We start from the raw sequence: 25,013 nt of genomic DNA, 5'->3' as shown, positions 1-25,013 counted from the left end.
TTTCTTGCTGCCAGGCTTTGTTGGTAATGTATAGAAATGCTGATGATTTATGTATTTTAAGTCCTGTGACTTTTTTAAAGTTATTGATTATTTCAAGTAATTTTTAAAATTGATTTTCTAAGATTCTTTAAGTATACCATCATATCATCTGCATAGAGGGATAGTTTTATTTCCTCACTACTTATTCTGATTCCTTCTATTTTGTTTTCTCTTATTGCTAAAGCTAACATTTCAAGTACAATAATAATGGTGATATTGGGCATCCTTGTATCAACCCTGATCTTATTGGGAAGGCTTCTAGTTTATGGCCATTACACATAATGCTTGTCGTTTTAAGGAAAACTCCATTTATTCTTATGCTTTCTGGTATTTTTAATAGGAATGGTGCTGTATTTTGTGTTTGTATTTTGTCAAAGACTTTTTCTTCTTCTATTCAGATAATCGTATGATTTCTGTTGGTTTTGTAATTGATATAGTCCATTATGCTGATACTTTTCCTGATAGAACCAGCCCTGCATTCCTGGTCATAATATATTATATTATCCTGGTGATAAATTGCTATAATCTCTTTAATAATACTTTGTTTATAACTTTTGTATCAATATTCATTAGGAAGATTGATCTATAATTTTTTCTCTCTTTTGGCTCTTCCTAATGTAGATATCAGCACCATACTGTATCATAAAAGGGATTTTGTAGGACTTCTTTGGCCTAATTTTCCAAATAGCTTATATATTATTAGAATCAATTGTTCTTTAAATTTTGTTTTTATAAAATTCACTTGTAAATCCATCAGGCTCTAGAGATTTTTTTTTAAAGGGAGTTCATTGATAACTTGTTTGATTTTTTTTTTTCTAAAATAGGGTTATTTAAGTATTTTGTTTCCCACCTGTTAATCTGGACAGTTTTTTGGGGGGTGTTTTGGGTTTTTTGTAAATATTCGCCCATTTCACGTAAATTGTCAGATTTATTGGCATATGGTTGGGCAAAATAATTCCTAAATTATTTCTTTAATTTCTACCTTATTGGGGAATTCACCCTTTTCTTTTTTAATACTGGAAATTGGTTTTCTTACTTTTTAAAATCAAATTAAGCAAAAGTTTGTCTATTTCATTGTTTTTCCTTAAAATCAGCTATTAGTTTTATTTTCAAAATTTCTTTGATTTTCAAAATTTCTGATTTAGTGTTTAAAATGGGAATTTAAAATTTGTTCTTTTTGACTGCATGCTCAATTCATTGATCTGCTTTTTCTCTATTTTATTAATGTAAACATTTAGAGATATAAAATTTTCCTTCCATACTGCTTTGGCTGCATCCCATAAGTTGCTCCCTGGTATGTTGTCTCATGATTGTCATTCTCTTTGATGAAATTATTAATTATTTATATGATATGTTGTTTGATTTACTCATTGTTAGATTATTTAGTTTCCAATTAGTTTTTAATCTATTTTTCCATTGCCCTTTATAATATGTAATTTTATTGCATCAAGATTTAAGAAGGAATGCATTTAATATTTCTGCAGTTGAATGTGAGATTTCTCTCATATATGCTCCCTTCTCTTATCACCTCATGCCAGGATTCCTAAAGTCTCCTGTAGGTGGGCCTGCCTGACTCAATTCTTTCTCCATTTCCGACTACCCTCTATGCAGGCACTAAAGTGATCTTCCTAAAATGCTGATTGAGTCACACTACCTACCCCAAAACTACCATCATCCAATATACACACTCACTATTTCTCTCTCTCTCTCTATAGATAGATAGATAGATAGATATAGAATAATATATATATATATATATGAATATAGGTTGAACACTCATAATCCTTTTAAATATATTTCCATATTTATCAGGTTGTACAAGAAAAATTAGACCCAAATACAAAAAGCCATGAGAAATGAAAAAGAAGCAAACCAAAAAAATTGGTGAAAATACTGTGCTTCAATTCACATTCAGCATTGGACATTTTCTCTAGTTGTCTCTCATACCTGGAACATTCTCCCTCCTCTACTCCAACTACTTATCTCTCTTTTTTTACCTTAAGTCTCAACTAAAATCCCACTTTCTATAGGAAGCCTTTTCCAACCCTTTGGAATTTTAGTGTCTTTCCTCTGTTAATTATTTCTTATTTAACCAGCATATAACTTGCTCTGTATGTTTGTTTGCATAGTGTTTTTCCTACTAGATTATAGCTCCCTGAGGGCAAGGACTGTCTTTTGCCTCTTTTGGTACCCTCAGAGTTTGACTTTGTGGCTAGAATATGGAGGTACTTAATAAATATTTGATTGAGTAATGCTAGCTAATATTATTATCATATTGTTGTCAAGAAGAGGAATGCTGAGCATTGTTAATCATATATCTTTGAAAAGCAAATTTCACAAAATTCAGAAAGATGATATAGTCCTACATATTAAGAGTATAAAAGGGAGAACTCCTCAAAAAGGACAGCTGTGCTTTTTCCTAGATTCTTCCCTGCTAAGTATATATACTCAGGAGGTCATTGATAGATAGAAGGTAGAAAAATCTTAGAATTAAAGTAATTACCCATTTATTGGAGAGCAGTTAGAGAAATTATGATGAATGGGATAAACTTAGTGAAAATTTCTCATAAAAATGTGGCCTCGACTTATACCCTAATTGTGACTTGAAACTTTGCAATAGCAAGTTGAGTTATAGCTAAAAGTTGCAGGTATTTGATTATCTTAGATAAACTTACATTCCTTTTCATTAGCATTAAGTCCCTAATGTGGTAAAGAATGTGGCATTGGTTACTATTTTTGTTTCTGAGGTATATTTTAAGTCTCTGGGTTGATTTCCATCTTAGAATATCAACCTGAACTCTCCTACTTAAGGAATAAAAGGTCAGAAGGGAATGGGGCTTCCACATTAGGGTCTATATAATCCTGTATTTGTAGCTTGTGCTTTGCACTCCTCTACAGAGATACCTCGTCTATTGGGAGTTGCCCTTTCTCATGAGACTATAGTTCTTTTTTGCTTTTTATCTTGAAGGTCTCTGATTTTAATTTGGGTAAAGGTCATTGTCCCACACAGAGATACATGAATATAATGTTATATGCTTGCATAATGAGAAAAGATGAATATAATGAATTCAGAGAAGCATGAAGTTTTGCAAAATGAAATAAACAAAGGCAGCAAAACTATGTACACAACTCAAGGTGGGGAAGTGTAATGACTAAAATTAGCTTTACATATAAGTTGTGGACATACTTCCTTTTTCCTATTTTTGTAGCCGTAGAAATCTATGGGTAGAAAGTACTGTTTTAAACTGATAGTCTTTTGAAATTGCCTAGAAAGTGGGGGGAGATTCCTAGCAACCATTTCTTTACAGACTTCTGCAATTCCTCAGGACTGTCCTTACCTCAGCTCTCCTCAGTCCACTCCTCCAAACACCTTCCATTTTGTAACTACACACAGCTGCCTGAAACCCTGAAATAGTTCTACTCAGAGACCAAATGCTAATGGACATGATAATCTACCTGAACTCATAGCATATCCACTCTTATTTATTTTCAGTCTCTCCCTGTACACTGCCTGTTTCCCTACTGCTTGCAGATTCTCCCTTATCTCCCCTGTCTTCAAAAAACCCTCCCTTGATCCATCCATAAGTGCTAGTTATCATAGGATATGTTCTTCCTTTTGTGGCTAAACTCCTTAAGATGGCTGTCTCCAATTGATGAGCCTACTGTCTTTCTTTTTACTCCCATTTGGCTTCTGACCTCATCATTCAGCTGAAATTGCTCTCCCCAAAGTTTCAAATGATATTTTATTGCCAAATCTAATAGATTTTTCTGTCCTCATTCTTCCTCACTTCTCTTGTAGCCTTTGAAAATGTTTGACCCTTCTCCTCAATAATATTTTCTCTCTAGTTTTTGTGACATTGCTCTTTCCCACTTCTCTATATCCAACTACTCTTTCTGAGCCTCTCATGCTGGATCTTCATTTAGTATCACACCCTTTAATCATGGTTACTCCCAAAACAATTTCCTGACACCCCCCTCCATCATTATATGCAAAGTACTTTTGCTTCTTTTTACTTTTTTCTCTCCAGTCATATAGCTGCCACCCTCGTGCAGGTCCTCTTCACCCCATACCTGGTATTTTGGACTAGCCTTCTGGGCAGTCTCCCTGATAACTCAAGGTCATACCAATTCATCCTTCACTCAATTGCCAAAATGATCTTCCCAAAACACAGGTATAACTATATCACACACACTTTACCTCATCTCCAACTCAGTCAACTCCATTGTCTCCCAATTAGCCACAGATATGTAAGTGCTCTTTTTTGAGTTGTAAAGCCTTTTACAATCTCACTCTTTTCTACATTTCTAATTTTATATTTCACATTCTTCCTTCTACTCAATAACCCAGGTGCATGACCTTCTTGTTATTTGTCATATAGGATACTCCATCTCTCAGCTCTGTACCTCTTTATTGACTATCTCCTATTCCTGGATTCTCTGCCTCATGACTTCTGTGGCTTTTGAAAATTCAGCTCATATTCCACCTACTGTAAGAGACCTTTCCTCTTATACCTTTCCTTTTAGTGGGACTTTCCATTCATGTATCTTACATTACATAGTTAGTTTTATGTTCTCTCCCCCATTACAAGATGAGTTCTTTGATCGGAGGGAGTAGGTATTTGGGGGGAAGAAGAGTAGAGAGGAGAGGAAAGGAGAGGTATATCCTCAGTGTTTAGCAATGTTTTTATTACTGGTGGTAATCAGCAGATTACTGGTAATATTAGAAAGAGCAATTTCAATTGAATGATGAAATTAAAAACATTTCTGAATATTTAGAAAAAAGAAATAAAGTAAAAGCACTAAATATGATTGGCTTTCTCAATAAGCTAGTCAAGACAACTCTGAAGTACCACTTCACACTCTCAGATTGGCTAAAATGACTGGAAAAGATAATGATAAATGTTAGAGGGGTTGTGGGAAAATGGAAACATTATTGGTGAAGTTGTGAACTGATCCAACCATTCTAAAGAGAAATTTTGAACTATGCCCAATGGGCTATAGAACTGTGCATACTCTTTGATTCAGCTGGGTCTGTTTCCCAAAGAGATCATTAAAAAAAGGAAAAAGGATCACATATACAAAAATGTATGTAGCAGCCCTTTTTTGTGGCAAGTAGCTGGAAACTGAGTAGATGTTTATCATCTGGGGAATTGCTGAATAAGTTATGGTATATGAATGTAATGGGATATTATTGTTTTATGAGAAATGGCAAGCAGGCTGATTTCTGAAAAGCTTAGAAAGACTTACATGAACTGATGCTAAGAGAAGTGAGTATAACCAAGAGAACATTGTATATAGCAACAAGATTATGTGATGATCAACTGTGATGGACTTGCCTCTTTTCAACAATAAAATGATTCTGACTACTATGAAGGACTTATCTATCCATACCCAGAGAAGAAATTGATTTGTTTGAATACAGACTGAAGTATCCTGTCTTTCTTCCTTCTTTTCCTTTCTTCTTTCTTCCCCCCCCTCCCTCCTTCTCTCCCCTCCTCTAATTTTATTTTTCTTTATTTCATGTTTTTTCACATGACTCTTATGGAAATGTTTTGCATAACTTCACATGTGGTTTCTTAATGGGGGGTGGGGGTGAGATAAGGGAGAGAATCTGGAACTTAAAAGTTTTAAAAAAACAAATTTTAAAAATTGTTTTAAATTTAATTGGAAAAAGTTAATTAATTTAAAAAACAAACAAACAAAAAAATACAATGAAGTGATTCAAGGTAATTCCAATAGATCTATCGAAAGAGCCATCTGTCTCCAGAGAAAAACCTATGGAGACTGAATGTGGATCAAAGTAAAGTATTTTCACTTTTTCTGTTGTTGTTTTTTCTTTCTCATGGTTTTTTTTTTTTTTCTTTTGATCTGGTTTTTCTTGCACAAGTATGATGAAAATTTAAATTCTTTACAAGAATTGCACATGTTTAAACTCTATTGGATTGCTTGCCCTCTAGGAAAATGGGGGAGGAGAAAAGGGAGGGGAAAATCTGAAACATTCACTTTTGCAAAAGTGAATGCTGGAAACTATCTTTGCATGTGTTTGGAAAAATAAAAATCAATTATTAGAATTTTGCAATAAAAGTTTTAATTATGAAAAAAAGTTAGTTAAGAACTATAGGATGCCTTCATTGAATAGGGATAGTTGGATCATATGAAAATTTTAAAAATATTTATTTAAAACTTAAATACAAAATAGAAAAAGAAAAAATTGTCTTGTGCATTAGTATAGGAATGAGAGGTGTTGGAGTTCCTTGTGGAAGGAAGTGAGCAAGTGAAGCTTTTGGTTTATTGCAAAAGCCTAAAACTACAGTGCTCACTCAAAGGGGGATAGCTATGCTGATATTTATAGAGAGTTGTGTTGTGGGGGTGAACGAGTAAGGGAGGAGTCCTAGAAGGTTTGTGGTGGCAATAAATAGGATAAGGGTTATAAATATAAGGGCTCATGTTCGACCCAGATTATTATGTATTGTTATTATTTGTTTGGTAATGAGTCAGATAAGCCAAATTTGTAGAATTTGGATTTGATTGGGGAGTCAACGTTTGGGTGTTGTAAAAACAAGACAAGGAAAAAGTATGATAATGGGTAGGGTAGAGATGCCTATAATAGTAGGGCAGATGAAAAGGGCAAATAGATTTTCGTTCATTTTTTTCTCTCAAGGGAACGGAATTTCTGGGAGTTTGAGAATTTCTTCTGGAAGATAAATATAAATTATTTCAATACCGATGAGTTGTAGTTGGAACAAGCAGAAAATGTTAATGATGGTTAGGCCGGCAACGTGAAATCATGCTGATGTTTCTAATTGAGGCATGGCTTTGAGGAGGTGCCAAACTCTGTTAATACTTAAGTACTATAATGGTTTCTCAAAGATGTTTGCATTATGTGCGACCAGTTTTCAAAATATTTCAGAATATGAGCAGATTCAAAATATAAAATAATAAACTTCTATTTCAAAAAAGCATATATAATAAATACTAGTTACTCTTTTTTCTCCTTCCCCACCCCCCTAAGTAGACTACAGTTAGACACAGACACACACACACACACACACACATACACAGAGTCTATAATTATACACATATACATTAATTTACATCTATGCAAGATTCTACTACTATTGTTTGTCCTCTTTTTCTTTAATAGTAGATAGCGTCATCCTTGTTAGGTATAAATCTTTCCATATTTTTCTAAATCCACCAATTTATTATTTCTTACATCACAACAATATTCCAATTTTATGCCATCTAAAAGTGTGTTTTAAATAATCTCAAACAATATTGATTAATATGGCTGACATAGTGTAGTTTCCCTATTTTTTTCTTTTGATTGATCAATTTTTTTTAGCTTTGTCTGAAATCAATGATTACTCTATCCCTGCCTTTTTTCTAATAAATTTTACTCTTGATCATTATTATTTGTATTAGTACTATTTTATTATCTCTTATTAATTTGTATTAATATTATCTTATAAGAATATTCCTATTCTTGCTGACTCTTCTACTTTTATGTGTTTCCTTGATTTGCTATCATTTAATCAACTCCCATCCCTCCCTTATTCTTTTCCCCCAGCCTTTCCTTCCACTCTTTCCCTCCCTCATTATCCTATTCCCATTAAACTACACATCCTTCTGTGCCCCCCCCCCTTATCCTATTCCCTCTGCTTCTTATTCCTTAATAAATTTAGGAGATTCTAATTATATGTATTATTTCCTCTTTAAACCATTCCCCATGTAAATAGGATTCCAAAACTATCAGTCTTTCTCCCAACCTAGTTCCTCTGTGTTAGTTCTTGCTCTCATACCTCATTTATATAACCTAATTATTTTTCTACCTTTTCCTACACAGTTTTGCTTTTTAGAATCAAATCATATTTAGTTCTACACCAATCTTTCTTTTGAACTACCCACTTGCTAATTAAAATTTTAGTAATATGGTTTATATTTACACATATAAAGCATAAGCAACTTGTCCTTATTGAATTCCTTAAAATTAATCTTTGATGTTTATCTGATTTTTCTCTTGAATCTTAATATGTCATATTTTCTATTAAGTCCAGGTCTCTTTGCAACAAAATCCTGAAAGTCTGACAATTCATGAATGTTGATTTGGGGGTGGGGAGGTTGTGTTTTGTTTTGTTTTTTTCATTAAGAATTATGTGTAACTTTGCTGGGTATGATATTTTCAGCCACAGTCCTAGTTCTTTTGCTCTTCAATATATAGTGTTTCAAGCTGCAGTCTTTTAATGTAGCCACCACTACATCTTATATGATTCTAATTGTGGCTCCATTATTTGTTTTTCTTTTTATTTGTAATATTTTCTTCTTAATCTAGGGGCTTTGGAATTTAGCTATGATGTTCCTATAGGTTTTCCTCATAGGAGCTCTTTCAGATGGTAATCGGTAGTTTTTTCTTTTCTATTTCTAATTTCCCCTCTTGTTCTAACACTTCACGACAATTTTCTGTATTTCTTGTATTATTATATCAAGACTTTATTTTTAGTCATAGTTTTCAAGTAGTCTAGTTATGCTTATGTTTTCTTTTCTTGGTTTGTTCTCCAAATCTTATTGTTTTTCTATGTCTCACCTTCTCTTTTATTTTTTCATTCTTTGTATTTTTTCACTATTTCTTTAATCTCATAACTTCTCAGACATCCCCTTGCCCAATTCTAGTTTTCAAAGAATCATTTTCTTTCTTAAGATTCTGAATCTCTTTTTCAAATTGATTGACTTTCTTTATGTCATCTTGTTTTCTTGGAAGATGTTTCTTTTTGTTTTTAATTTTTTTTTCCAATTTTTCAAAAGTTTTTTTTTGAGTTCTTCTATGAATTCTCTTTGGACAGATGACCATTTCACTTACTTTTTGGGATAGGAAAGGTTTGTTTTTTAAATTTCAGTATCTTCTTCTGATTATAAATTCCAATCTTCCCAATTACCATTGTAACTTTCTATATTTGGGCTCTTTCTCCTTTGCCTGCTCATTTTGTGGTAGAACACCTCTAATCCTGAGCTATGGGCATGGTGCCTTAGAATTTCTTTCAGTTCTCTTCTCTGTTTTAGAACCAGAAACTAAGAACTCTGCTCTCACTATTTCTGCCCCCACCAACAGGAGTTGGTTCCTTTGAGCCTTATCTCAGTAGCACTGGGTCTAATGTTCCTTATCAGCAGAGATTCCCTCAATCTTTCCTTACTCAGATGCTTGTCTCCACACTGATTGGAGGGCAAAATTCCCATGACTAGGGATGAGGCTACCTCTCAACCCAACTAACCCCTGGATTTAGCTGCTTACTCTTTCAGAAGAACTATATTGAAGGTGTTTAGACCTTTGACTTTTGGATCTTTTCTACCACAAGCATTTTGCCCCAGCTCTTACTTGTTTGTCACCATGTACGTTCACTCTGAGGTGCAATTTCATCTTACTTGTAGGGAAAATCTGGAGCTCTTGGAATTTTCTGCCCTACTTCACCATCTCCCCAGAATCCTCTCCAAATAAGAATTTTTTTAAGGATGGGAAGATATAGTTGTGTTTGTAAGCAGCACAGAAGAAGCCACTAGATAGAGAGTGAAGATTAGAAAGAGCAAATGATGATTATAAAGGGACAGCAAAAAGAAGAACAAAGGAAGGGATAGAATGCAGGGGTCCTCAAACTACGGCCAGATGCAGCAGCTGAGGACGTTTATCCTCCTCACCCAGGGCTATGAAGTTTCTTTATTTAAAGGCCCACAAAACAAAGTTTTTGTTTTTACTATAGTCCGGCCCTCCAACAGTCTGAGGGTCAGTGAACTGACCCCCTATTTAAAAAGTTTGAAAACCCCCCTGGTCAATAAAGGGTGCCTAGAGGGTTTTGCTTTAGTAAATAGGACTATCCCTTCAGGGGAGACAAAGCTAGAGGAGAAGATACCTGAATGATATGAAATGGAAAGGAGAGGTATAGAGGAACTCTTGGCAAATTAGCTTAATTTGGGGGGGTAAAATATGAGGTGAGATCTTTTGCTGGGTTGGGGAAGGGGAGAGAGATTGGGAAGTTCCAGGTGGGATTAAAAGATTTGGAATAATGGCTCTGATGAGCAGGATAACAAATCGATTAGGGAGGTATAAAAGGTTTGCCTTGTTTCAGTGAGAGCCCAGTTGAAATTACATAACAAATTTGTAGCCAGAATCATTTTGTTTCTTAGTCTGTTCAAGGGACTTGGCTTTATAGGATAGCGCAAAGTTAAACTAATTCAAAACTGATGCTAAGTGAAATGAGAAGAACCAGGAGATCATTGTACATAGCAACAACAAGATTATATGATGATCAGTTCTGATGGACATGAGTCTTTTCAACAATGAGATGATTGAGGCCATTTCCAATGATCTTATGATGAAGAGAGCCATCTACACCCAGAGAGAGGACTCACTGAGTGAGTGTGGATCACAACATAGCATTTTCACTCTTTTTTTTGTTTGCTTCCATTTTGTTTTCTTTCTCATTTTTTTCCTTTTTGATTTGATTTTTCTAGTGTAGAAAGATTATTATATAAATATGTATACATATATTGTATTTCACATGTATTTTTAATATGTTTAACATATTTTGGATTACTTGCCATCTAGTGGGGGGTGGGGGGGAAGGAGAGGAAAATTTGGAGTTTTGTAAGGATCAAGGTTAAAAAATATTTATTGAATTCAGCCTTTTGTCCCTGTTATCTTGGCTCTGTCCATTTAACATTTGTATTCAATAGGCTCTTTAAAATCAAATAATGTTTTTATTTAATGTCATTTCAGATGTGAAAATAAAATAATTTAATCTTAACAAAAATGCTTCTAAGCCAGTGGACTTTATTTATTGGATTACTATTTTTCTTTCCCCAGGGTAAGTCTTTTTTTTTTATTTTTTTATCTTACATGCAAAATCATGTGATTACTAAAAGTCATGTTAAAGGATCACAGACATTGGTAAATCTCCTTTTGGCCTTTGAGGAATAATTTGATATTTGAGTATACCTGTGATACACTCATTGTGGCTAGTATAGATTGCAACACATCTCTGCTTTCAACTTGTGAAATTTTTTTGTCTATGTTCTTCCATACGAAGAACATTTTCTTAGTACCAGTATAATAGTTGGGCTGTCTATCCACTTTCTTCAGATGTCATTTTATCATCAATTTACCTTCTTTTCTACTTTTACATTTCCTAATCTCTTTTCTGCCATTTCTTGTTCATAAATTATCCCTGATAATTTGTTGCTGTCTGCTTACATTCCTCCTGCCCATATACATATATATATATATATATATATATATATATATATATATTTACATACACACATACAAACACGCTCTACTGCCTATAGGTTTACCAACAATTTGGATTTTTTTTTCTTGAGTTTGTGGTATTACATGATTTGCAATTTTAACCACACTATATTGTTACAGAGAGAATATTTGTGTTAAAAACAGGTTTTTGTGTCAGGAAACAATTTAGGATCACTGAAGGTATTGTTCAATTCCATCAGTGTGATCCAGTCTTCCTATTCCCCCATTCCTATTCCTATTCCATCAGCTTGATATCTATCTGTAACACTTATTAAGGATGAATTCATTATAGGCAAACTTAGTGGAAGCCTATCTAATTGCTTGTCATAATCTGAACAATATACACTCTTCATTTTGCCTCTTAAAATTAGCTTATTTTGCTCATTTATTTTGACTTGAATACTTTTAGTATTCAAGAAGCATATAGAAGATATTATGATCTTTAAAGAATTATTTTTCCATTAGAACTTTGTGTAGCACTGTCTTAAGAACAGTGAGCCTCTCTCTTTGTTTTCATACCTTGATTTACACTGATAAGAGAATCAGTGAACAGTTGTTAGATGAACCAAAGAATCAAGGATTATCTCAACAAGTACAATTGACAGTCTATTGGAGCAGAGCCTTTAAAGACTGTTTTGCTCTACGAAATTATATGCTTTTTATAATCAGCAAACAATAAATACATCTGGATCGTTCCTTTCTGTCAGTTGTGTAACTGTGCAAATGAACCTTCCCCAAACAGACTAAAATGGCCTACCTCCTAGTAAACCAATTTCTCTGAATAGTTTGTCTTTCCATTTCCTAGATTATTGTTCTTTTTTCCCCCACCTTTTTTATTGTGTCTTTTATTGTCTTTCCCTGTGTTCCTCATTGTCAGCATCACCATACCATCTCTCCCACTATCTTCATCTCAATAGTTAACAGCTTTTTACTCTCTTCCACTTATATTTCCCTGTAAAATCTATTACTTATTAATTAATAAATCATATTTTCAGAATTATCCTGCCCTCCTAACTATATATTATGCATATATGTATTTCTTGTTCTAATATTGCTTACATCAAAATTTTCTTTATCTTAACTGATTTCCATTTTAATTTACTCAGGTTATAAAACAACTGTTCCTTTAGATTGCATACAATCACAAATACATTCAATATGCCTTAGGAAGAAATTAACCAATAATTACATATTATAGTATTGTAAATTTAACTTACAGAAATATTTGCTGTGATTTTGATGCATTATCTTCTTTTTTTTTTTTTAGAGTCCATCTGCCTTAGCTCTTCATGCACTTCATTGGGTAAGAAATTTTTAAGTGATTTAAATAAACTTTGAATAGGAATTGAAGTATTTAGGAGTAAGTATTCAGTAATGTGTGGAAACAGTCAGAAAGAAAGAATTTAAGTACCGAGGAGCCACAGTCAATATCAGACGTGATTTGATAGCCACTACTTTAAAGGAAAGAAAGCATGGAATATATTTGAGAAGGCAAAGAGAACCTAGAATAACTTACCCAGAAAAACTGAGTACAAACATTGTGGAGTGGAGTAATAGATCATTAATTAAGTAAGCATTTATTTTTCAAAAAATTTATTTTATTTTAAAAAGTAGAATAAGAAAAGAGAAAAACAGAAAAGGAACACAAAAATAAAATAAAAGAGAACATTATCATGTAATCAGGGAAGATTCAAAATATATAACAACAAATTACCAGTATAAGAAAGCATATATATACATGTATGTGTGTGTGTATTAGTAGAAGAAATTATATTCATGAATGTCCATCTTTTCTTTGCTTCCTTGTAAATTGTTCTTTTGTTCTTCCTAAACTGACCAGTAGTCAAAGGAGCATAGTCAGTCTAAGCCAGCAATAGCCATATTTAAAAAAAAGAAAAAACTCTACTAAATCACTAGTAAGTAGAGACATGCAAATTAAAATGACTCTGAAGTATCATTTCACAACTTGTCTAAGGTGACAGACAAAAGCTGGGGGGGATGTTGGAAAATAGATATAATAATACACTGTTGTTGGAACTTTGAATTAGTCTTTTAAAAAAAATAAAAAAATAATAATAGCTTTTCATTTTCAAAATGCATATAAAGATATTTTCAGCATTCACTCTTACAAGATCTTGTGTTGCAATTTTTGTCTCCCTTTCTATCACCCTTCTCCCCTAGACAGCAAGTAATCCAATTTATGTTAAACATGTGTAATTCTACTATACATATTTACACAAGAAAAATCAGATCAAAAAGGAAAAAAAATAAGAATGAAAAAGCAAGCAAACAGCAATAATTAAGGTGAAAATACTGTGTTGTGATCCACATTTAGTCCTTTTCCTGGATGCAGTTAACTCTCTCCATCACAAGTCTATGGGAATTGATCTAAATCACTTCATTATTGAAAAGACCAAGTCTATCACAATTGATCATCACATAATCGTTTCTGTGTACAATGTTCTCTTGGTTCTACTCACTTCACTTAGCATCAGTTCATTTAAATCTCTAGGCCTTTCTGAAATCATCCTGCTGATCATTTCTTATAAAACAATAATATTCCAAAACATTCATGTCATAACTTATTCAGCTGTTTCCCAACTGGTGGGCATTTACTTAGTTTCCAGTTCCTGTCACTACAAAAAAGCTGCTACAAACATTTTTGCCCATGTGGGACCTTTTCCCTTTGGGATTTGGGATACAGACCCAATAGAGACACCATTGGATCAAAAGATAGGCAGAGTTTGATAGCCCTTTGGCCATAGTTCCAAATTGCTATCCAGAATGGTTGTATCAGTTTATAACTCCATCAACAATGTATTTGTGTCCCAGTTTTCCCAAGTCCCCTCCAACATCTAACACTATCTTTTCCTATCATCTTAGCCAATTTGAGAGGTGTGTAGTGGTACCTCATAGTTGTCTTAATTTGCATTTTCATAATCAGTATGAACTAGTCTTTTTTTGGAAAGCAATTTGTCCCAAAAAACACAAAACCTGGCATACCCCATCAACTATTAAATCTATTCTTCAAATAAAGAGGAAAAGAACCCTTATATATTTATTTGGTGTTGTTTAGTTATTTTTAGTTGTGTTTAACTCTTCATGACCCATTTTTTGAGGTTTTCTTGGCAAAGATATTTGGAATGATTTGCCATTTACTTTTCCACCTCATTTGCAAATTAGGAAACTGAGGTAAACAAGATTAAGTGACATCAAAGTAGAAGAATCATTTTGTTTCAATGAAGAGCCATTTGAAATTATACATGAAATAACTGCTCTTTCTTCTTCTTGTTTCTAAGATCTTCAGGATCCTCTACCTGAACTAGTGATTGATAGGTCATGACTTACATTGGTCTATCATGTTTAAAAAGTTTGAGAAACATATCATTTATTAATAATGCTTGCATTTTAATAAGAGGTCAATAACACTCTCAAAAGCCAAATACAATCATGGTGGGCTCACTGCTTGTATGCCCTTGGAAAAGCAGGTATTCCAGAGGATTGCAATCAACATTAATTGGCTAACAAGTAATGAAAGAGAATATTACCACGAGGGGCTGGACCTATTCTAATGAATTTTGATTCTACCATTTATTTCTAAATTACCCCCAGCCTTGGGCAGTCTAATCAAAGAATTTATCATTCCCCAAACCTGAACAGACTACAATGGCTTCCCTATCTTAGATTAAATTCCTTCCTTGTAAGGTTAGCTGGACCAGGATTGAAAAGAGTTAATTCAATCTCATCAGTAATGTCCTTCAAGAGAATGAACTTTGAGCTGAGAACTATAAAAAAAAGGGGGACTTTGGATCTCCCCAAATCATTAGTGGTTCATAATCATTTCTCTCAGTTCTTTGTGGGCTATTTAACAACTTGGTTAGTAGTGAATAGATTAAGAAAGACTTGAATGTAAGACTTTTTTTCCTCTTGTTCAAATATTCTTATTGTGATTAATTTTTTTTTCTTTCCTTAGAAATGCCAGTGAAGAATGACATTTTAACGATGACGTCTCATAATTTTCAGCACATTTTGTCTTGGAAATTAAGCAGCAATGCCATTATACCAACTCATTATACTGTGTCTTACACAATTATGAGGTCTGTTTTACAATTTGTACTTTGCTAAATTGTTCTCTTTTTCTGTTTGAGGGATAATACTATTGAGGGAAATCTAGTTGTATTGGATCTAAACATTAAAATAAATTTATTGGGTTTTTTTCCTCCTTTTTTAAGCCAAGATACTTGAAATGTAGAAATGTAGTAAGCCAGAGGGAAAAAGAAATCATTTTTATAAAACAAGCCAAAATCCTCAATTGACCAACGCATGCAGAGTAACCAAACTCACAGATTTGCCAAGTACACTAAGATAACAAGCCAAATCCATAGATTAATCAAATATATTTTCATACTCGAAGAAACTGGTCCAAATTCTTTAACAAGTCAAAATAATAATTTTCAGTTTGAGTCATTTTGCTCTCTTTTCTTAATTTGGTGTATTAAACTGGTCTATTGTTTTGGGGAGGGAATGGAAGGGGAGAATTATTCTCTGTGTGTCACAAGATGGATCTGAACTGAGCATCCCAGATTCTGTTACTTCTCAGAATTATAGATCCATTCTTTCATTGAAGATGCCAAAGGAGGCAACCTTCCAAAGTAGGCCATTCCAGTTTTAAATAATTCTCATTGTTAGGAAGTTTTATCTAAATTTGCATCTTGCAGCTCCCAGCAATTATTCCTTTTATTGCTTTCTGGGGCCAAGTACTCTTAAGTTCAATTCCTCTGCTACTTTATATAGTATTGGAAATACTTTTAGACTATTATCATAAGCCTCTCAAGGCTTTCTTTTTCCTATTCATTTTCTTCTCTCTCTTTTTTTTCCTGAGGCCACTGGGGTTAAATGACTTGCCAGGATCACACAGCAAGTCTGTCTTTTTCTAAACTAAATATTCCCAGTTACTTCAATGGGTTTTTCTTGCATGAACTCATGGCCTTTCACTATTCTGATTGTCCCCTTCTGGGGGTACCCAGAAGTGAACGCAGTACTCCAAATGAGATCTGAGTACAATGAAACCATCAACTCCCAAATCTTGGACACTTGTCTTAGTTCAGTTTAAAATAACATTAATGCATACTGGGGGACTTCAACATATGTGATTAAGTTCTCTCAAATATCCTAACCCCTCAGTTCCTCTGTGTTTTGAGCTACTTTTACACTTACCTTATCTAAACACAAGGATGGTCTCACCTTTGTTTTTACCTTACTCTTCCTAAACCTTTTGTTCCTCCATTGTGATTTCCAATAACTCCACCCTTCCATGTTTTCCTAGGCCATCACTCTTACTCCAACTATATTATTCTCTCTTCCCTGTCTCAACTCCTTATTGAACCAGTTGGACCCTGCTAGTCTCTCTTGAATCACTTATACGGTCTCCTATCACTGTTCATGACTTGTCAAATTGCAATCCTACATTACTCTTACTATGTTTCCAGTGTTCTTACATCTTTCTGAACAGAATAGGAGAAATCCCTGAAACTGCTGATTGGATCCACCAGAATCTCAACTAGTATTACTCATAGTGTCATCCTCAATTCTTCACTCTCTCTCACACCTTCCAGTATCCAATCTGTTGCTAAGCTCTGGTGAATTCACCTTTACAGCTCTTAAATATACCCCCTTCTTTCCTCTGGCACTTTCATCACGCTGATGCAGGTTTTCATCACTTTACACCTGAACTCTTGAAACAGCCTGCTGGTGAATCTTCTTACATCAAGTAGCTCCACACCAATCCATCTTCCATTCAACCAACAAAGTGATTTTTCTTTTTTTTTCTTTTTTTTCTTTTTTTTTTTATTTAATAGCCTTTTATTTACAGGATATATGCATGGGTAACTTTACAGCATTAACAATTGCCAAACCTCTTGTTCCAATTTTTCACCTCTTACCCCCCCACCCCCTCCCCCCAAAGTGATTTTTCTAAAGCTCAGATTTGATTATGCTATTTCCTTACTCAATAAACTCTAGTAGCTTTCTATTGCTTCCAAAATCAAATATAAAATCTTCTGTTTGACATCCAAAGTCCTTTAGCCACAGCTACCTCTTTTATATGTTTCCAGTCTTCTTATACTTTATTCCCTACAATGTATTCTTATAACCAATAACACTGACCATTTGCCTGTTCCACAAACAAGACACACCATCTCAGCTCTGGGAATTTTCTCTGGCTATCCCCTGTCTCTGGAATGCTCTCCCTCCTATATATCTACCTACTAAATTCCTTTAAGTCCCAACTAACATGCCATCTTCTACAGGAAGCTTTTCCCAATCCCTCTTAATTTTAATACCCTCCTTTTTTTATTTATTTCCTATTTCATATATATAATTTATATATATGTGTGTATATATATATATATTTTGCTTCTTGTTTCTTCTATTAGACTCTGTGCTCCTTAAGGGCAGGAACTATTTTGCCTCCTTTTTGTATTCCTAATGCTTGGCACATTGCCTAGTAAATAGAATGTGCTTAATAAATGTTAACTATTATTTACTTTCATTCATCATATAGGCCATTTTAAATTTTTTCTTTCTCTCACACCTTCTATAACACATTTTCCCTCTATCTACCCTTATGTAATAATAATTCTTTCATATCATCCTGCACTATTTCCTCCTCTCCTCATCTCTGGTGAGAAGGCAACATTTCTCTTCACTGTGACCAATCCTCTACATCGACCCTTGACTCTAGTTGCCTTCAGTTTTTTCTAGAAGTTTATTCTCTCTTCTGACTTTAACCTACATACTGGCTCTAGTCCAGCTACAATCGGTCACTAGATCCCACCATCTTCCTAGTTATCATCCTGCTGAAATTATTATACCCAAAGTTACTAGTGATTTCTTAATTGCAAATATGGCTTTTTTCTCTTGTGGGGAAAGAGAAATCCCCCTCTTTTATTTTTAAAGTTTAAGGTATTGGCTTAGTTTGTGATTTACTTTACAGAAACATTAGATCAATCATTTCCTATTTCTTTTCCTTTGAATATAGTGCTTACAAAGAATGGAAGGCTGTTGAAAAGTGCACAAATATCACAAAATCATCATGTAACATGACAGATATTTATGAAACCAATGAAACCTACTTGACCAGTGTAACAGGCTTCAATTCAAAGAAAAAATTATTTGAATGTGTGTTTGAATTCTTACCCATAACTGACAGTAAGTTAATCTTTATTGATGTTTGCTTTCCTATAAGATTAGGGTAAAATAAAAATAAAATTGACTTCATAGGCCTTACATCTCTTTTTAGCATGTCTAGTTTCTTTCATTTCCCAACTCACAACAAAATTATCACTCTTACATGTACATTCATATGTGATTATGTGTAAGCATATTATCTAAGCATTTGAAGATGAAAAGGATTGTATCGTATATAATTAATACCACTTAATGTCGCAAAGGGATAGCGAGTTTGATCATCTGCCATTAAATGGCTCCTGAAACATTGTTTCTGTACCACTCCCCATCATATATACTCTTATGCCCTATATTTTCATTATCTTACATATTAGACATACTAGTGACACCAGATATGCTTAACTTAGTCCTGGAAGCACTCGGCAAAAGAGATTATTGACCCACCTTACACTGACTGCTGTAGTGCTTTCCATCAGCCTCTGGCTATTTCATTAAGAGAGATGATTGTCAACTTCTAGACTGAGAATATTGCTAAGTTTTTGTGATAACAAAATTTCTACACTAAGTAAAGTGTAAGTAAATAATTTGGAAGACTTTGAGATTCACTGCAATAAAAATAATAATAATAAAATGCATATAAAGCATTGGTAGAAATGAGATTGATCTGGTTACATACATTTAGTAAAATAGTCCAGAAGTTAGAACATTTGGTTGAATTCTGTTCTTTGGGCTCTAATGACTCACTTTAGTATTTTGGGGAATTTACTGAATGTTTATGTCCTTTATTTTTCCTACTAGTAAAATGAGAATGATTTTTGATTCAGCTAGAATTTTAGACAGATTGAAAAGAATATATATGTAAAATACTATGATTATTTCAGAAGTTCTTTGTGAAGCAAGTATTATCATTGGCCTTTAGATGATTCCTTAATTGTGAATCATTCACATTTGTTTTCTCTAAACAGCAATTTTAGATCCACCAGAAGTTAGCATTTTTTATTTTGAAGATGCAATCAATGTCACTGTGCATTTTCCAGAATCCTTATCTATAATAAAGAATAAAGAAAAAGAACTTTTTTCATCAGTAGTCATTAAAGTGAAATCGCATGACATGTCAGAACAAGTAAGTAGATTTTTATATTATGATTACAATAGTAAGAATCTTTTAATATACTGTTCTTAATTATTTTATTTTTATTTTTAAAAATTAGTTCAAAATGTACAACTTAAAGAAAAAACTATTGAAACAGTATGCTATGGATTTCCCTGCTTCAAGAATCTCCCCATTCAAAACCATCCAACATTCAGCCACCAAAGTGATTTTCCTAAAGCGCAAGTTAACTTTGTCACTCAAAGTAGCCTTAATTTGGAAGGCATAAGCCTCTTTTCAAAGGGTACTGTTTAGAAGTATTTGGCATTAGCATTTGAGAAAACTATTCCAAGCTTTCCTATTTTGTTAGGGCATCAGCATCTTTCTAATCATCCAGCTTCACAAACTTTGTGCCATTTTAGACTCCACACTTTCACTTATCCAGTATAGTTGCCAGATCTTATATTTTCTCTCTTCATAACTTTTCTTGAATATGTCGCTTTCCCCCCAAATAAGCCAGACAATATATTTCAAGAAATCACAAATGATATTTAATCATAGTTATTCAAATTACAGTAAAAGGTAAAAATAGAATCCATTGATAACTTCCTGATGGAAATCCCTAAATGAGAACTTTCAAAAATGTTATTGTCATAATCTGGAACCGTCTAGGTCAAAGGAAAAAAATTCTGCAAGCAGCCAGAAAGAAAATAAAATTCACATATCAAGGAACCATAGGTCTAACTCACAAAAATTGGAAATTATTTCTTAAAGGAAAAGAGATCTTGGAATCCAATAAAACGATTATCTATTTTTTAAAAAATATTTCCATATGAATCCATGGACAAGAAAGAAAAATCAGAAGAAAGAAAAAGCAAACAACAAAAAAGGTGAACATTAGCTTCAATCCAATTCCATAGTTTTGTTTTGGGTTTTTTTGGATGTGGAAGGTATTTTCCATCCCAAGTCTATTGGAATTATCTTAGATCAATGTACTGCTGAGAAAAGTTAAGTCTGTCATTGATCATCACACAATTTCGCTGTTATTATGTACAATGTTTTCCTGATTCTGCTGGCTTCATTCAGTATCAGTTCATGCATGTCTGTCTAGGCTTTTCTATAATCAGCCTGTTCATCATTTGTTATAGACCAATAATTTGTTATAGATCAACTGATCTATTATAATAAACCAATTCTTTACCACCACAAAAAGAGCTGCTACAAACATTTCTGCACATGTGGGTCCTTTTCCCTCTTTTTTGATCTCTTTGGGGTACAGACCCAATAGTGGTACTGCTGGATCAAAGGCTATGCATAGTTTAATAGTCCTTTGGGCCTAATTCCAAATTGCTCTCCAAAAAGTCTACAAACAATGCATTTGTGTCCCAGTTTTCTCATATCCCCTCCGACATTTATTATTCTTTTCCTGTCATGTTAGCCAATCTGATAAATGTGAGGTGAATATCCCAGCATTATTTTAATTTGCATTTCTCTAATTAATAGTGATTTGGAGCATTTTTTTTTTCATATGACTTAGGAATGGCTTTAATTTTTTCACCTGAAAATTATCAATTCATATCCTTTGACCATTTTTCAATTGGGGAATGATTTATATTCTTATAAATTTGACTCAGTTTTCCATATATTTGGGAAATGAGGTCTTTATCAGAAACACTGGCTGTAAAAATTGTTTCCCTGCTTTCTGCTTCCCTTCTAATCTTGGCAGCATTGGTTTTGTTTGTGCAAATGCTTTTTAATTTTATCAAAATTATCCATTTTGCTCCAAGTCATTATTAATCAGAGAAATGCAAATTAAGACAACTCTGAGATACCACTACACACCTGTCAGATTGGCTAAGATGACAGGAAAAAGTAATGATGATTGTTGGAGGGGATGCGGGAAAACTGGGACATTGATGCATTGTTGGTGGAGTTGTGAACGAATCCAACCATTTTGGAGAGTAGTTTGGAGCTATGCTCAAAAAGTTATCAAACTGTGCATACCCTTTGATCCAGCAGTGTTACTACTGGGATTATATCCCAAAGAGATTATAAAGAAGGGAAAGGGACCTGTATGTGCACGAATGTTTGTGGCAGCCCTTTTTGTAGTGGCTAGAAACTGGAAACTGAATGGATGTCCATCAGTTGGAGAATGGCTGAATAAATTGTGGTATATGAATATTATGGAATATTACTGTTCTGTAAGAAATGACCAACAGGATGATTTCAGAAAGGCCTGGAGAGACTTACACGAACTGATGCTGAGTGAAATGAGCAGGACCAGGAGATCATTATATACTTCAACAACAATACTAGATGATGACCAGTTCTGATGGATCAGGCCATCCTCAGCAACGAGATCAACCAAATCATTTCTTTTTTTTTTTTTTTTTTAATAGCCTTTAATTTACAGGATATATCATGGTAATTTTACAGCATTACAATTGCCAAATCCTCTTGTTCCACATTTCTCTACCGCCTCCTAAATGAGGATGACCAGTAGATGTTAAATATATTAAATATACTAGATACACAATAGTAGTACATGACCAAAACATTATTGTTGCTGTACAAAGAATCAGACTCTGAATTATTGTACAATTAGCTTGTGAAGGATAAGATGCAGGTGTGCATAAATATAGGGACTAGAATTCAATGTAATGGTTTTTTAGTCATCTCCCAGAGTTCTTTTTCTGGGTATAGGTAGTTCAGTTCATTACTGCTCCATTAGAAATGATTTGGTTGATCTTGTTGCTGAGGATGGCCTGATCCATCAGGACTAGTCATCATCTAGTATTGTTGTTGAAGTATATAATGATCTCCTGGTCCTGCTCATTTCACTCAGCATCAGTTCGTGTAAGTCTCTCCAGGCCTTTCTGAAATCATCCTGTTGGTCATTTCTTACAGAACAGTAATATTCCATAATTTTCATATACCACAATTTATTCAGCCATTCTCCAACTGATGGACATCCATTCAGTTTCCAGTTTCTAGCCACTACAAACCAAATCATTTCTAATGGAGCAGTAATGAACTGAACTAGCTATGCCCAGAGAAAGAACTCTGGGAGATGACTAAAAACCATTACATTGAATTCCCAATCCCTATATTTATGCACACCTGCATTTTTGATTGCCTTCACAAGCTAATTGTACAATATTTCAGAGTCTGATTCTTTTTGTACAGCAAGATAACGTTTTGGTCATGTATACTTATTGTGTATCTGGTTTATATTTTAATATATTTAACATCTACTGGTCATCCTGCCATCTAGGGGAGGGGGTGGGGGGGTAAGAGGTGAAAAATTGGAACAAGAGGTTTGGCAATTGTTAATGCTGTAAAGTTACCCATGTATATATCCTGTAAATAAAAGGCTATTAAATAAAAAAAAATTATCCATTTTGCATTTAATAATATTCTCTATTTCTTATTTGATCATAAATCTTTCTTCTCCAAAGATCTGACAGGCAAAGTATCATTTTTCTCCTAATTTGCTCATAGTATCACCCTTTATGTCTAAATTATATATACCCATTTTGACCTTATCTTGGTATAGGGTGTAAGATATTGGTCTCTACTTAGTTTCTGCCATACTATCTTCCAGTTTCCCCAGAAATTCCTGTCAAATACTTGAGTTCAGAGTGATCTATTTTTGCAGATATAATGGTCTACCCTAGAGATTCAACTAAAAATTAATAAAATGATAACTTAAGCAAAGTAGCAGGATACAAGAATAAGCAAAATAAATAAAATTCTTACTCTGCCTCTGCCTTGTGACACGGGGCAAATCATTTCAACTCTCTGGGCCTTGAGTCCTTACATTTTTGTGTGTGAGGCAATTTACCTGGGATCACATAGCTACTAAGTGTCTGAGGCCAGATTTGAACTTAAGAAGATTAGTCTTCCTGATTTGAACCCTGGCACTATATCTATTGTGCCACTCAGTTGCTCCCATATATAAACATAATGTTCAATAAACCCAAAGACTCCTAGTATTAAAATAAATGCACACAATTTAACCAAAATTGCTATATAAATCAGAAAACAAGTCTTGTAAAAATTAGGTTTAGACCACTATTTTATGCTATGTGCCATAATAATTCCAAATGGATACATGTTCTAGAAGTTAAAGGTCTCATCATAAATAAATTTGAAAGCGAAGAAAGACATACCTTTTGCATCTATCCATGGATATAAAAAGTCTATGAACAAAGAAGGGATAGGAGGATCACAGGAGATTAAAAATGGACAGTTTTGATGGCCTTAAATTGAAAAGCCTCTGCAGAAACAAAATGAGTATTCTTAAAATTAAAAAAGAAACAGTTAATTGAGACCAAAAAAACTTTGTAAAATGTGTCTCTGATAAAGCATTGATATTTCAGGTATATAAGGAACTTATTCAAATATATAAGGATAGCTAATCCCCTGTAGAATGAAAGATCACAGGAAATGAACAAGTAGTTCTCAAAGGAAGAAATTTAAGCTATTAAGAGTCAAATGAAAAAAGTGTTCCAAATAAAAATGCAAATTAAAACATCTCTTAAAATTAAAAAAAGTAAAATATTTCTTAAAAGTCCCAGGTGTCACTCATCAGATTGTCTAAAAAGGTAAATTATAATTTTTTTTTGCTGAGGCAGTTGGAGTTAAGTGACTTGTCCAGGGTCACACAGCTAGGACGTGTTAAAGTGTCTGAGATCAGATTTGAACTCAGATCCTCCTGACTTCCTGATTTCAGGGCTGGTGCTCTATCTACACTGTGCCTCCAAATTATAAAATTTTAAAGGGACATTGTTACTAAAGATGAGAGCTGTGAATTAGTCCAGTTTCTATCTAAAACAGTTTTAAATTACTCTCCCAAAATCACTAAATTGTACGTGCTTTTTGACCCAGCAATATCACTGCTAGGCTATGTAATATCCCCTTTCCCTGCCTTGCTGGTAAAGAAATTGTAAGGACCCATATGTATTAAAATACTTATTAGGAAGGAACTCTTTCTGTAGCAGAGAATTGAAAACCAAAATAATGTCTATCATTTTGGGAATAACTAAACAAATCATTGTAATGGAATATTATCATACTGTAAGATATAACGGCAGAGATGGATTCAGACAAACCTGGGAAGAATTGTATGAATGAACTAAATAAAGTGAAGAAAACCAGAAGAACAATTTATCCAATAACTAACATTGTTAAAAATAACAACAACTTTGAAATATAAAGAAACACTACTCAAGAAGACCAACAAGAATGAAGAATGTTACCTGACAATTCACAGAAAGGTCAAAAACTCAACATGCAAATTGAGAGATATATATTTCATGTTTATGGCCAACCTAAAGTACCTGTTTGGGAAGCGACAGTTCTATGCTACTGACTTTCACAGAGGGATTGGCAGAGAAT

At 33.7% G+C, this 25,013-nt stretch overlaps 1 protein-coding gene across 2 annotated transcripts in view; it reads left to right on the top strand.

Annotated features, from left to right (window-relative positions):
• Positions 1-25,013, top strand: part of IFNAR2 (interferon alpha and beta receptor subunit 2) — a 38,682-nt gene that overhangs the window by 1,779 nt on the left and 11,890 nt on the right. The window contains exons 2-6 of one of the 2 annotated variants that reach the window (XM_012546776.3): positions 10,805-10,892; positions 12,603-12,638; positions 15,309-15,432; positions 18,375-18,544; positions 19,489-19,646. In XM_012546776.3, coding sequence (XP_012402230.1) covers positions 10,838-10,892; positions 12,603-12,638; positions 15,309-15,432; positions 18,375-18,544; positions 19,489-19,646 — 543 coding nt within the window. In that variant the 5' untranslated portion in view covers positions 10,805-10,837. The remainder of the gene's footprint in view (positions 1-10,804; positions 10,893-12,602; positions 12,639-15,308; positions 15,433-18,374; positions 18,545-19,488; positions 19,647-25,013) is intronic. The other variant, XM_031959347.1, reaches the window with a different exon arrangement.

This window comes from Sarcophilus harrisii, chromosome 3 (assembly GCF_902635505.1).
Source record: "Sarcophilus harrisii chromosome 3, mSarHar1.11, whole genome shotgun sequence".
Taxonomy (NCBI): Eukaryota; Metazoa; Chordata; class Mammalia; order Dasyuromorphia; family Dasyuridae; genus Sarcophilus; species Sarcophilus harrisii.
The sequence above is the reverse complement of the archived record's forward strand: the minus strand, read 5'-3'. Positions and strand labels throughout refer to the sequence as shown.